We start from the raw sequence: 13,631 nt of genomic DNA on the forward strand, positions 1-13,631 counted from the left end.
GACCTTGCCCTTGGCCTTGTTGAACTCCATGCAGTTCTCACAGTCCCACCTCTCCAGCCTGTCCAGGTCCCTCTGGATGGCATCCCTTCCCTCCAGCGTGTTGACCCACCACACAGCTCGGTGTCGTCAGCAACTTGCTGAGGGTGCACTCGATCCCACTATGTTGTTAATGAAGATATTAAATAGTATTGGTCCCAGTATGGACCCTTGAGGGACACCACTCGTTACTGGAGTTTATGAGGCAAGGCATTCGCTTAAAATGCGACGTTAGCTTTCCCAATTGTAATATTTATCCGTGTGTTGGTGGGCTCTCTGCTTGCTCTCAGAGCCTTGCCCAGGGAGGCGTCAGGAAGAGGGACCTGCAGCACCTTCCTTCTCTCCCGGTGTCCCTATAAAAACAGGTGCCATGTGCGCAGCCCCAGATGTCACATTGCTGCTCACCACAGCCTACGCATCGTGAGCGGCACGGCTCTGTCGCCCACAAGGTACTCCAGACACTTGTCTGCTGTCTGGTCCTGGTGGCTTGTGCCTCTCCTTGTGCCAGAACCTCGTGTAGAGACGTTCAGTTTTGGATCTGTCTGCCCACAAGTGTCTGCACGTCTGAAGGGGAAACCTCCCCGCAACATGGAAACAGAAACTGCGTGTAGTTTCTGTTATGGCCTAACCTCTCCAGGTGCTGCTTTGACACCATGACGAGCTGACCCTGAAGATGCTCCGGGAGGCTTCCCGCTCCATAAGCACTTGAAAACCGATTTCGTGTGGTTTTGACGTCTTTTGCACATTGGCCCACAGATGCATATTTCGCCTGTCATACTGTGATTTTACGTTTAACCTGCAAGAGCTCACAATCCTTTCCTTTTTCCTCATTCGGATATGGCTTCAGCTTTATGAAGGATAATTTCTTGATTTTAATAACCTCCATTTCCCTGCTGTTTAGCCATGCCAGCTTCTTTCTGTTTTTTCTCAATCTGTGGCATGTATTTGTACTGTGTCTGCAGCACAGTGCCCTTAAACAGTCTCCATCTGTCTCCTTTGCCGAGGATGGAATAAATCCACATTGTAGAGTTTGGATTTTTTAGGACTCGTTTTTATTATTTATAGAAATATGCTTTGTTCTTTCCTGAATGTCTTTTGGGCAAGAGGCAGACATAATATTTTTTAATCTCCTTTTGTTCAAGCAAAGGGAGATTTTGGGTGTCACCTGTCCTTTCCCAGTACATGTGACAACTGAAGGCAGCAGTGGGACTAACTCCCATAACATCCCTCTGTTCGTGGCCATTTTCCCCTTTAAATATATGCAGCATGAATTTCGTGAGCTAGTGAGACATCCTAAGATTTGAGATGCTGTTGCATGTTACCTTATCCGTCTCTGTGCATCTGCGCAGCCAAATGGCTCCGACGTCAGCTTTGAACAATGCTGTTTCTGTGGAGCAGAATTCCCACCGGTGACATCCGTAATTTGGCAGCGCTAAGCGTGGATCAGAGGCTGTTTTTGCCTCCTTTTTTAGTAGACCCCATTTAGCACCGTTTGCTGAAGAAGTGGTAACGGGAGGCTGTGAATGACGGACCTGACCTCCTCTCCCTGCAGACGGAGCCACGTTTGCTCATCTGCGGTCCGTCCCCACTGTGGGTGCCAGGTTTGGCCGGTCTGGTGGAGAGCATACCCGGGGAGAAGGAGCTGGATAGCGTCGCCTCTTCAGCTGCAATGCCTCTTCTGGCAAGTGAGGATAAAAATCCAGGACAAAGAGTTTACTTCTGCCAGTGTAAATATAAGCCTGATTACTCCAAGGGCTTACCTTTTGTGCATCTCCGTGATGGCACCTTGTCCTCGGCTGCTTTTCGGCGTTCCCAACGAGGTCTTAACAGCTTTCTCAGTATCACTGCTAGTTTGGAGTCCAGGCAAAGCGTGTCTTGGACTTCCTTAGACTTCTTGTTCGCTTAATGAGCTGCCGTATTTTAATGTTTTGTTTAATGCCCTAGAAGTTACTAGCTTGCTGTGTTTAAATGAAATGAATCCAGTGCTGAAAGTTTCTGTGAAAACCGTCCGCGTTTGAAGGGGGAAGATGCTGCTTTTTGGTGCCTTTCACTAACGGTCTTCCTCACTTTCTGAAGTACCTGATTTTCAGAATTTCTCTGGTACTCGCAGCCCACATTTCATCTGGGACGGGGCAGTGCTGGCTTTGGGTTTGTAACTGGTGTCTGACTGGGTTTGACCCGTGCTGGAGGGAATGTGATCTCAGACAACGCGTCCTCCCAGGGGCTTGCTGCACTTTCAGATGGGGGGTGTGCGTGGCTGGAAGATGGTTTCTTCTGGAGTCAGAGTTGCTTTTCATCTGTCAGTTTGCTTTTGATGTAGCTCATAATCAGTGCCTTGATGAACTGCCTCCTGACTAAATTAAAGAGAAAATCTTACTGATGGTAATCAGTGCTTCAGGATCAGTTAGGAGCATAAATAGGCTCCTTTCTAGCCCCCTCGCCGTTTCCTGCTGTCCTTTGCTTTCCATACAGAGGCACCACTGTCGCCTGGGTTCCCAGGGATTTCCTGATCTACAGAGGAGATGTAACAGTTCATTTTTCCATTCAGGATAGGGCTTTTCCCAGTTTCACTTCTGGTGTTGTTGCTGGGGACCCTGGCTGCCAGGCTCTGGGCTGGGAGCTCTCCTGGGACAGCAGCAGTCACCCCAGAGCTGCTCCTTCCCTCTCTCCAGGCTGCTGCTGTCCATAAATGTTGGAGACACCAGATCTGACCCGCTGTGGTCACTCTTCTTCTCTCGTATCCAAGTAGAGCCAAGAAATACAGCTGTGTTGTGCTTTGGCTAGTGTCCACGCTGCAGAAGAGCAGGACTGTGTGACAGCAGCCTCTGAGCCTGCTCGGGTCGGGTAGGTCTCTCCAGGCTCCATCACTGCGAGGGACGCTGTGCCCAGCAACCCGTTCAATAGCCATGTGCCCAGCTGATCCCAAACCTCGGGGACATGCCTCTTCACTGTCGATTTCTGCTAGAAGCTTAACTGTTTGGTATATAAATCCAAGGGTGACCTGTGATCTCTCTCCCTAAAGCTTCATCTGCTCTGTGCCGTGAGATAGGGGCAGGAAGGAGGCATGCGTGCCATATCATCATCGGCCGTGCTGTTTCATTGCTAGCTTGCTCCATGGGATAGATTTGATCTGGGCCAACTTGCAGTCTCCTGGACAAGCCCAGGCATAGCGCAAGGCCAGCCCTATCCAGACGCAGTCTCTAGGTTGGAAAGAGCTACCCTGAGTTATGGCTTTGATTTTTGACATGGAGAGAAGGAAGTTTGTCCATAAAGACTCAGGCTGTACCACATGCTTTTGGGGCCAGAGCATGGTCTGTGCCCCACTTGTTTACTGTTACTGAAAATCATCCTTCTGTTGTGCGAGATGGCTTCTGCACGAGGTAGCTGAGCAGAATTAAACTCCTCGCACTGCCTGGCCGTGACTGTGGAACACCACAGTATGATTGAGGTTTCTACTGGGAGAGGCCTGAAATGGTCCATCCCTCCACCAACACCAGCTTCAGCTGAACTTAAATTTTTCTAGTGAGAGTTTTATCTGAAAGTTCCCAGTGAGTGGCCTTCCATCATCACACCCCCCCCCCCCCGCCCGTTCCTGTGCTTCAGCAATATCACTACTGAGAAGTTGTGCAATACCTTTTAAGCATTTTCTCATAGGAACAACCAAACCAATCACAGAATCACAGACTGGTGGGAGTTGCAAAGGACCTCTGGAGATCATCTCGTTCAACCCCCTGCCAAAGCAGGATCACCCAGAGCAGGTCGCACAGGATGGCGTCCAGGCGGGTTTGGAATCTCTCCAGAGAAGGAGACTCCACAACCTCTCTGGGCAGCCTGTCCCAGGGCTCGGTCACCCGCAGAGGGAAGAAGTTTTTCCTCATGTTGAGGTGGAACTTCCCGTGTTCCAGTTTGTGCCCGTTGCCCCTCGTCCTGTCGCTGGGCACCACTGAGAAGAGTCTGGCCCCATCCTGCTGACCCCCACCCTTTAGATATTGATAAGCGTTGATGAGATCCCCTCTCAGCCTTCTCTTCTCCAGACTAAGCAGCCCCAGGTCTCTCAGCCTTTCCTCATAGGAGAGATGCTCCAGTCTCCTCCTCATCCTCGCAGCCCTCGGCTGGACTCTCCCCAGTAGTTCCCAGTCTGTCTGGAACTGGGGAGCCCAGCCCTGGACACAGAACTCCAGGTGTGGCCTCAGCAGGGCAGGGCAGAGGGGGAGGAGAACGTCCCTCGACCTGCTGGCCACGCTGCTCTTAATGCACCCCAGGACACCGTTGGCCTTCTTGGCCACGCGGGCACGCTGCTGGTCATGGAGAGCTTGTTGTCCACCAGGACTCCCAGGTCCTTCTCCGCAGTGCTGCTTCCCAGCAGGTCAACCCCCAACCTGTCCTGGTGCTGGGGTTATTCCCTCCCAGGTGCAGGACTCTACACAAACAAACCAGGTCTTTCCTCCTGGGCCTCTTATCTGCCAGGTGTCCTCCTTGGGACTCTCCTCTTGACCCACATCCTTCTGGAAGTGTGGTGCTAAGACCTGGGCAACTGGAGTGTTATCTAACTTTAGTAATGTGATTCACGTCACTTCGTTGTAGGTGTCTGCCATGTAGGTGTCTGAGCTCTTCGCCCTGGCTCACCCTGGGAGTCGATACAGATGTGTGCAGTCAGTGGAGCCAGGGGTGCCATTCATTTGACAAATGTAGGCGGCCATTTCAGCATGGGATGAATCACAGCTCCATTGACTTCGCTGAATAGCTCTCCATTGAGTCTAAAAGGAGCCCAGAGCGACTTGCTCGCTGTAGGTGCTTGTTTTATATATGCCCACGTTTAACTAGATGACTCCCAAGGCTACTGCAGCACGGGCTAGGACAGAAAGATTATTTCAGGTCTCAGACAGCACTCCTGTTCATGTATCTCCAGTCAGTCCGTCATCCTTTTTTCACCGAAGTGTGACAATGCTGCTGGCGCGTATGAGTCCAGGACGGTGTTCGTGGCCTCTCCTGCCAGCCGGCTGCCCAGCCGGGCCTCCTCCATCTTCTGTTTCTCTTGTCATAGCTCTGACTGTAGTCCCTCGCACTCTTCCTTTTTCCTCTGGTCTTTTTCAGACCATTTCTCCAGTGATAGCAGCACGTGAACCCAAGTCTGCTCTTCCAGCGTGCTGCTGCCCTCTTAGATGGGATCTTCTGCAAGTTTATTGAGTTTACTCTCTGTTACATCCTAGTCATTGGTGCAAACATCGAGCTTGTCCCAAGACAGAGCCCTGTGAAATCCCACTTGATACATCCTTCCATTCAACAGTGACAAATGTGTCCAACCAGCAGTTTACTCACCTTGCAGTAGTTTATGTTCCCCTTGGTTTTTTTATGAGAATGCCTTGTGAGAGCATTCAGAATGCTTAACTGACATCAAGATACATTTCACAGAACTGCCTTCCCCATGTTCATGAGACCTATTATGTTCAAACAGAAATTAGGTTCATTTAGCACAATCAGTTCTTTCAAATCCATGCCACCTGGTACTCATCACCTTCTTTTCTTCTAGATGTTTTATTAAACTGTTGTGTTGTTTGTTAGAGGATTTCCCTGGGAATTAAAGATGAGTTGCTTCATTTTATACTGCCTTTGATCTTTCTACTGCCTGTTTTTAAAGATGAGCATCGTCCCTTTTTCAGATCTTCTGGAGTGTCGTGCATCCCATGCAAACTCTCAAAGACAACCCACCGCAGATGCCAGCTACATTCCACTGGCTGCCTGGGCACCTTCAGTGAATTTCACCAGGCCCAGACAATTGAAGAAATCTCTAATTCTTCTAACCGCTGGGTTTTCACTTCAGGGTCAGAGCTAGTCCTTGCTGTTATGGTATTTAGTACAGCTAAAATAGTATTTGTTATGGTATTTAGTACAGCTCAGCTGTAGCTATTTAGTACAGCCATAGCCGTGCCATTTTTTTAATTGTTCATTTGACAGATCTATTAGGTTTGTCCCTCTAAAGAGTCCCAAAGTTAGTAAAATTTTGCCTTAGTTGAGAGTCGTGTGCGTTAACTGTCTTTAATTAGGTTTCCACAAAAGACAAACCAGCAGAAGGTCTGACACTCAACCCTGCAGAAACGAGATGCTCTGAGAGACCTTGTGTCATCTTGAGGAGCCGTGCTCTGACGCCTCTGTATCGTTACTTTAGCTCGTCTGTTTATTCATTTACCAGTTATATGTAGGGCACGGTAATCTGGCAGTGAACTTGAGGTGCTGTTTTCCATTGGGTATCATAAATTTATTTAAACATTTATGTCATGAGAGTATTAAATCATTATTTTGCTTAATCTTTCTCTTATACCTTAAAATAACTCCCTACTACATCTTATTTTTTGAAAGTTCCTATTTTTATTTAGACAAAAATAAAAAAAAATGAGTAATTCAGGTTATTTTTTCGGTATGACACTATCACAAGTCTTTGATTACACTGCTTCATCTCTTTCCCCAGGCTGTTTTTTATTGCATTTTCCAGCCCTCGGAGCTCCAGCAGTGCCCATCAGTGGCACCTCGGGTGTCTCTCTACTCCCCCACAACTCTAGTTCACAAAAATGTAGGGACTTTTTATTTCACTTTTCACATACATCTATCTATAGAACCAAATGGTGTGGTTGTATCCAAACGTGAAGGTGTCCAATGGATCTCGCTGTACTCAGTTACGAAGCTGAGGATTTTTAGGTGCCTGCAGAGCCAGATGGCAACAGGCAGAGTGTTTGCAGGTTCTGGAGGGACTTAAACTTGCAAGGGTAACTCCATAAATCCCTCTGTGGACGGCACAATGGAAGAGAATGAGCTAAAAAAAATAAATGTCCAGCGTTCCTAAAAATCCCACAGGTATCTCTACATTCGTATTTTTGGAGTGTTCAGGGACAGAAAGTGTGTTGGGAAGTTTTCCTGTTGTTTCTGACAAGTTTAGGTTTTTGATTTAAGGTGGTACTTGCCAGTTTACTTGTAGGAGGAGGAATAATTCAGAGGTGGCGGAAAGAATCAAATATTCTTTGTAGAGAATAACTTTGGGTAAGAGCAGCAGCAGGCTGAACTTATTTAAAGGCTTACATTATTGCAGGAAATCTTGGCAGATGAGGATTGGTGGGGGAGGCTGGGTGAAATTGTACTTATACAGAGTACAAGCAGTTTTGTCAAGAGTTTCTTCAGTTTATCATGTGGATGAAACAACCACAGAGGTCCTATGGGAAGAACCAGCGGTCCAGAATTTTCTTTCGTCATGGATTCCTCACTTTCTCACTAACAAAGCAATCACAGCAGGACTAATTGGGCACTTCAGCCCACCCCAGGTAAACAGAAATCATGGTTTTCTACGTAAACCTTTGTTTCCCTTCTCTCTCTCTTGCATGTACACACGCACAAACACGTTCTTGTAGAGGTGGCAGAATTTGCTCTTGGTATGGGAGTAAGATCTGGCACAGGTCATCTACAAGGGATTGACAAGTCATGTGGGGGGATATTCCTGTGGCTGGAAATGTGGTAGGTCTAGCTTTCCTCCTAAATGGTAAGTCATAGCGCAAAAAAAGGCTTATCGCAGAATTCCAGAAGGGTTTGGGTGGGAAAGGACCTCAAAGTCCATCCAGTCCCACCCCCTGCCTGCTAGTGGCACCCTCCACTAGCCCAGGTTGCCCAAAGCCCCATCCAACCTGGCCTTGAACACTGCCAGGGAGCCAGGGGCACCCACAGCTACTTTGATACAGGAATCACGGTTTGAGGTTGTCTGGCTCTTGTGACATGGACTGGAGGATTATGTTCCTGTAATGACCTCTTCTGGGCATGGTAGTTATGAATCTGTTTCCAGTAGGACGCTCTACACTTGGAAGAGAGGATTTCGTTGTAGAGGGGAGAGTTTCACGCATATTGAGGAACATATGCATAACCAGCTCTGCTTTTCAAAGACAGGCAATGTGTTGAAAATGTGACATAAAGGGATGACTGTATGACAGCAGCCGCCTCCTTTAAAGCGGTTCGGATAGTTTTGTTGAAGTTTATCCACGTCTAGGTACTTTGTGGCATGAAGTCACTGGTTTCAAAGATACCCTATTTTTTCGTGGATAACACCTAAGCATGTCCAAAATTATGGTGCAAAGTGAACTGCCAGGGAAGTCCAAGGAATTCAGGCTTGTATCTTGCGTTAGTTTGCGTGGATGATGTCTGTTGTATGTCTTTTGGTACCTGCAGCCGTTGCATGTATTGACTTTTGTGATTCCTTCCCTTGGTCTGGAAAACAAAGGAGTGTTTCTATCCGTCTTGCCAGGAACTCGGTACTGTTGTGGTAATGGCAGAATCACAGAACTACCTACCCAGAAAAGGGTTGTGATGCCTGTAAATGCAGCCCTGGCAGATGAGGCTACAGACGGATAGGGTGCAGAGAGGTGTGTCCTGTCCCGGGGCTTGTCGGTCATTCCGTGGCTGCTAGGAACTACACACAAAATCGTGGGTAGTCCACGCAGCAGCGCTGTGAGCCCATCGCCTCCCATCCAGAAACACCCGCCCCCTCCCCAGTCCTGCTGCGTTCGGCAGGGTCCCGACGGGGGGGACACGGGCGCAGCCTGAGCCACCCCTTCCCTGCAGCGAGGGGCCGGAGGCGGCAGGCTCGGCGTGGTGCGGCGTGGGACGCGTGTGCCAGTGGGGCGTGTGCCTGCCTGCAGCGGCCGTACCGCGCATGTTGGGGCACCTCATACCGCAGTGTGCGAACCCAGCCTGCTCTGTGCCAGCGCCTGTCTACAGCCGTCTCCTCCCTCCTGCCTGCGCGCCTGCCTGCGCGCCTGCCTGCGCGCCTGCCTGCGCGCCCGCCGCTCCACCTGCTCCTTGGCCGCGTGTCCTGTGCAGTGCGGTGCTGCGCGGGGCTTTGTTCCCGCTGCCGCGCGCTGGGCAGACCCCGCCGCTGGCTGCACGTGCCCGGGTCTGGCAACAGGCCCGCGCCATCGCTCCCTCTGCCTCCCTCGGTTTTGGCTGGGTGGGCAAGGCTCCTTCCCCGCGCTGCCGAGAGGGACCGAGGTCCCTGATTAATTCCACTCTGATGTCAGACATGCGGCTCTGCTGGGAGGGATTTGCAGGGCTGCATTTAAGCTCCCGTTTGCTGAGAGAATCCCTCTCCCGTCTCCCCTCCCCGCGCGCCCCCCGCCCCTCCCGGCACGCATAGAGGTGCTGTGTTGGAAGGGTCGCCGGCGGCCGGGGTCCGCGCGGAGCTGCGCGTCCGTTCATCTCTCTCCACCGCTGGATTTTCCCCGTTCTTCTCGTCTGGCCGCCGCGGAGGGCAGGGAGAGCAGCTTTGTTAAACTAGGACAATGCAATGCATCCCCCCTCTGCTAATGACAGACCGTTACTTAGCAACGCGGAGGGGGGATTTTAAGAGAAGATCAGAGCGCCGGGATGAGGATATAAACTCTGCTGTTCTCCCTCCTGGGGAACTTACCAAAGAGGCACCTCTCCTTTTGACAAGCGTCTAATTTTTTCATACGAGAGGCAAGCGGAAAGTCTGAGAGAGCTGCTTCCCTGATGGCTGGCTGGCTGCCTCCCCCCGCACCTCCTCTGCTCAGGCGCTCCGCTCGTCAGTTATATGCTAAGGGCATCATCTAAAGGGAAGCCCAAAGTGGGATCAGTAAGCTCCCTGCATGCGTATGCAGGTGACTGAGAAGGGGACCGGTGGGCAGAAGGGTGATCCAGGCAGCCGGGGCTCTCCTCCACCTACACGTTGAGGGAAAGTAGCTTTCGTCTTTTTGTTCTGACTTTGGGCAAGGGAGGGAGGGAAGCAGATTGTGCCCAACTCCTTGCTGAGATGAAACGGTCGATGAGAAGAGGTCTCCTTGTCACAGGCACAAAGGCCACCTCCGCCTGGCAGCATGGTGCTGAAATCTAACCCTAGCATCATTCTCTTGTGCTCTTTCCTGCCCAGTGACTACATCATTGAGGAGAAGACGGCCGTGCTGCAGAAGAGGGAGCATGAGGGATTCGGGTTTGTGTTGCGAGGGGCCAAAGGTAAGGGCTGCTTCTTTCGCTCGGTGCTGGGGCTGGGAGGGAAAGCTCCTTCTCCTCACTTTGGCTGGTGCTCAGGACCCCGTCTCCCTGGCTGCCCCGAGCAGTCCGCCAGCCCCTGCACATCGGGGTCTCTTGGGGGACTCTTCTCCGATGGCTAGGCAGCGTGAGCGCAGCTTCTCTCTGGTTATGTGCATTGTACAGAAAATGCCATTCGTGGCAAATGTGCATCTCTTCCACGTTCTGGGGTGTTTCTCCGGTACAGATGCTGGTATTTGTAGCTTTGCATTTGTAGGAGTTTTCGCTTCTGCCTATTTAGCAGGCGTGTAAAGTGCATGTGCTCTGTTTCAGGTGCAGGTGTAAGCCCTGTGAGGCAGGGCCTGTGTCCTCTGTGGCTTTTTTTTTTTTTTTTTTTTTTTTTAAATACTTGAGTATTTCACTATACTTTGACTGTAGAGTTGGAGGTGCTTCTCCCAGGAGCCCTGGTTGTGCTGGGGTTCAGCCCCAGCATGAGGACAAACTGGTAGACGTCTGTCCTGCAGCTGCCACCATACCTTCAACCCTGCGCTGCCAGGCAGCCTCTGCTCGTGCCTGGGGCTCGTGTCCCCTGCGCAGCGCTGGAGCACCCGCACTCGTGCAGCCGGTACCTTGGACCGGGTTGTTACTGTGGCTCCTCTTGCCACAAACTGATCTTTTTGCTACAAAAAAAGGGAGTCCCTTGGGGACTGGTAGCAAAGGTGCTCATATTCACATAGGAAACAGGCTTCAGCCCCGTGCTCAGGAGGCAGGTCCACCTCCGGCTGGAGGGTCCTCTCTCCAGCAGTTCCAGACTGCAGGCTGGGGAGAGGCGAAGGGGTCTCGGCAATGCAGCTGCTGAAAGCAGAGGCACAGCAGTGCATGCTTCCACCGCTTCCTTGCATGTAGGGTGCAGGATGCACGAGGGAAAGCTTAAACCAGGGGCTGCCAGCTTGCTTGGTAGTGCTGCTCCTTTCCTGGACCTCGGTGTGCCTGAAGATCGTTGTGATTTGGGCTTTAATCTTGGGTGTGATTTTCTGTGGGGATTCCTGAATTGTCTTTGTTCTGTCCGTATGGCGAAAGGGCTCTGTGTGCTGGTGGGTGTGTTTGCGTTCCTGTCGGAATATGGTTGCTGTCTCTTCCCTCTCTCTCCCCTTCCCTATATATGTGACATACATGTCTGTCTGTGTGCTGCTCACATCAGTCTGTGTAACGTGAAGTGAAACTTCAGGGCTCAAAATGGCATCCATTTTTTGCAGGATCAGACTTGCAGCTATTGTGTTAGGAAAAATGGGATAAATTTTGTCCTGTTTCCTTTTTTCTTTCTTTTTTCTTATTTGCCCTCCTAACATTTGTAGGCTCTATATTTTCCTTTGTCTGCTGGGGCTGAAAGGAGAGGACTTGGAGCGGATTAAACAGTGGGTGTGAGGCTGTGTGGGACTTGGGTCCGGCTTACAGATTCGCAGCCCGGTGTTGCTGCAGGGGGCACTGAGCAACGCGTGGCTGCAGAGGGTCGGGGCTCGGAAGCCCCCGCAGGGCGGCATGGTCTGTCGTGCTGCCATCTGGGACAGGGGTGCTGGGGAGTCTGCTGAAGCCCCTTGGGGAGCAGCATCCTCTTGACAGAGAGGTGGCTGTGGTGGTTCTGAGTCACCCCCGTATTTCCCAGCCACTCAGCCTGGTGCTTCGTGCTGCTTTGTGGGGTTTAAGCTGGAAAGAACGCTGGGACTCTCTGTCTTGGCCCTGTTGGTGTCACCACCACTCACGCTTCATTTAGATACTCTGTGCAAAGCGCTTCAGGCCTCGTGGGGTGAACCAGGGAAGGGGTCTGAAAACAGGAGGAACCAGAGCATCAGCAAAGTCCCTGCAGAGGGAGGGAGCTGGTTATTAAGTGAGACTCAGCTGGATGATCCTCAAAGGAAACTGCACTTTGTGCTGCAGAGGATGGCGAGAATCTTGCATGGCTTCTACCAGTCTTGCTGAGGGCTGATTCCTTCCCAAGCCCAAATTTGCCCGTCCGTGTGAGCTCCCCCATCGGCTGCACCCCCAGCAGAGCACGCTCTGCACCACGCTGGGGAGCCAGTCCTTCCCAGCACGTCCCATCTCCACCTCTGCCCAGTACTGGGAGGAGGTGATGTCCCAGTCACACCCACTGAGCGTTTGGGCAAAGATTATTTTATCCCGGTCCCCACAGGAGACAAGCTGCAGCTTTCAGACCTGGGACTTGCCTGCAGCCATTGCCTTGGAGAATCCTTTGGAGCGGATTGGGGGGCGGGGGGTAGCAGCCCCTTCACTCAGTGCTGTGACGGAAGGTGGTGAGCAGGTGCATTCACTTAATTTCTTGGCCCAGAGGGACCACCCCTGCCTTTCACACACACAAATGATAGACCTGTGCTCAAATGCTGAAAAATGGTATTTCTTGGCTTGTAATATCTGGAACTCAACCAGTCTTCTGTGCCTGGAGTGGATCAGCCTCCCTCTTCCTGGCTAACCTGACCACAGACCAGGCACTATCTATTTAGTAATATGATTCATAAAATATTCATACATACTTCCCTGGGGCCATCCCTGTAAATAGTGGTTGTTAGAGCTGATACAGTGACTGCACCTCACATGGTCTCAGCAAATCCCAAGTTTCCTGGGCAGAGGAATATTGTTCCTGGGCCAGTTAACGCTCATTGGCATCTGGTTATGGTGGGTTCTGTGGAAGCGGTAGAGGGACACGCAGTCCCTGACTGGGAGTTTACTCTCTAAGAAAGGAGTAGATAATATGAATGGCAAGGATATTGCTGATAATACAAATGATGTGTGGAAAAAGAAAAGGAAATGGCTCTACGTCCTCACTTCAGGGTGCGACCTTTCTTTTGTCTACTTAGTTTGGGGAGAAGCCACCAGCAGGGCAGGTTATTCATGAAGTTACCCGAGATGATTTGATTGCTTCCTATGAGTTGTGTATCTCCCGAAGGAGCTGATCCCGTAGACTTTTGGGGGGACGATGCTGTGCTGATCCACTGTGGGACTTGGTTTGCTCCTGCTTCTTTCCAAATCGTTGTCAATTTTTTATTCCCCTCACCCAATCCCTGTTCTCCAGCCAAGCAAGCACTTCACCTGCTTTTCCAGGCACACCTGCCTTGATGCAGAATGCAGACCTGCTTTCCAGGTTTCTGCCCAGCTCCTCACACCTCCCAATTCTCGCTGCTCCCTGGAGCAAGTGCCCTTGTCACTCTGCCTGCCCTGGCACCGTGGCCTCCCCCAGCCCCAGGCCCTCCCGGTGTTCATCTGCCCGCCATGGCCTCCCCAGGCTCTCATGGTGTTTATCTGCCTGCCATGGCCTCCCTGCCCCTCAGTGCCCCTCCTGTGTCCGATGTCGGTCCTTGCATTGGAGCCAGACCCTTGAGGAACACTTGTAAAACCAGGAGATCACAGCTCATGACCAAAGTGCCAACCCATGGGACTCGCTGATGGGGATGGTCGGTCTGTACCCCAGCCCCGTCCCTCCGGGCTGGGCTGCAGCAGGGCCCCAGGGGAGCCAGTGCTGTCCCCAGCCCCATGGTCGCTCTGGAGCACTCCCTGGAGCATTCTTG

At 51.4% G+C, this 13,631-nt stretch overlaps 1 protein-coding gene across 3 annotated transcripts in view; it reads left to right on the top strand.

Annotated features, from left to right (window-relative positions):
- SHANK3 (SH3 and multiple ankyrin repeat domains 3) overlaps window positions 1-13,631 on the top strand; it is a 382,463-nt gene that overhangs the window by 281,088 nt on the left and 87,744 nt on the right. For all 3 annotated transcript variants that reach the window (XM_075742957.1, XM_075742888.1, XM_075742921.1), the window contains exon 16: window positions 9,956-10,038. In XM_075742957.1, coding sequence (XP_075599072.1) covers window positions 9,956-10,038 — 83 coding nt within the window. The remainder of the gene's footprint in view (window positions 1-9,955; window positions 10,039-13,631) is intronic.

The sequence above is a fragment of the Balearica regulorum genome, chromosome 1 (genome assembly GCF_011004875.1).
Source record: "Balearica regulorum gibbericeps isolate bBalReg1 chromosome 1, bBalReg1.pri, whole genome shotgun sequence".
NCBI lineage: Eukaryota > Metazoa > Chordata > Aves > Gruiformes > Gruidae > Balearica > Balearica regulorum.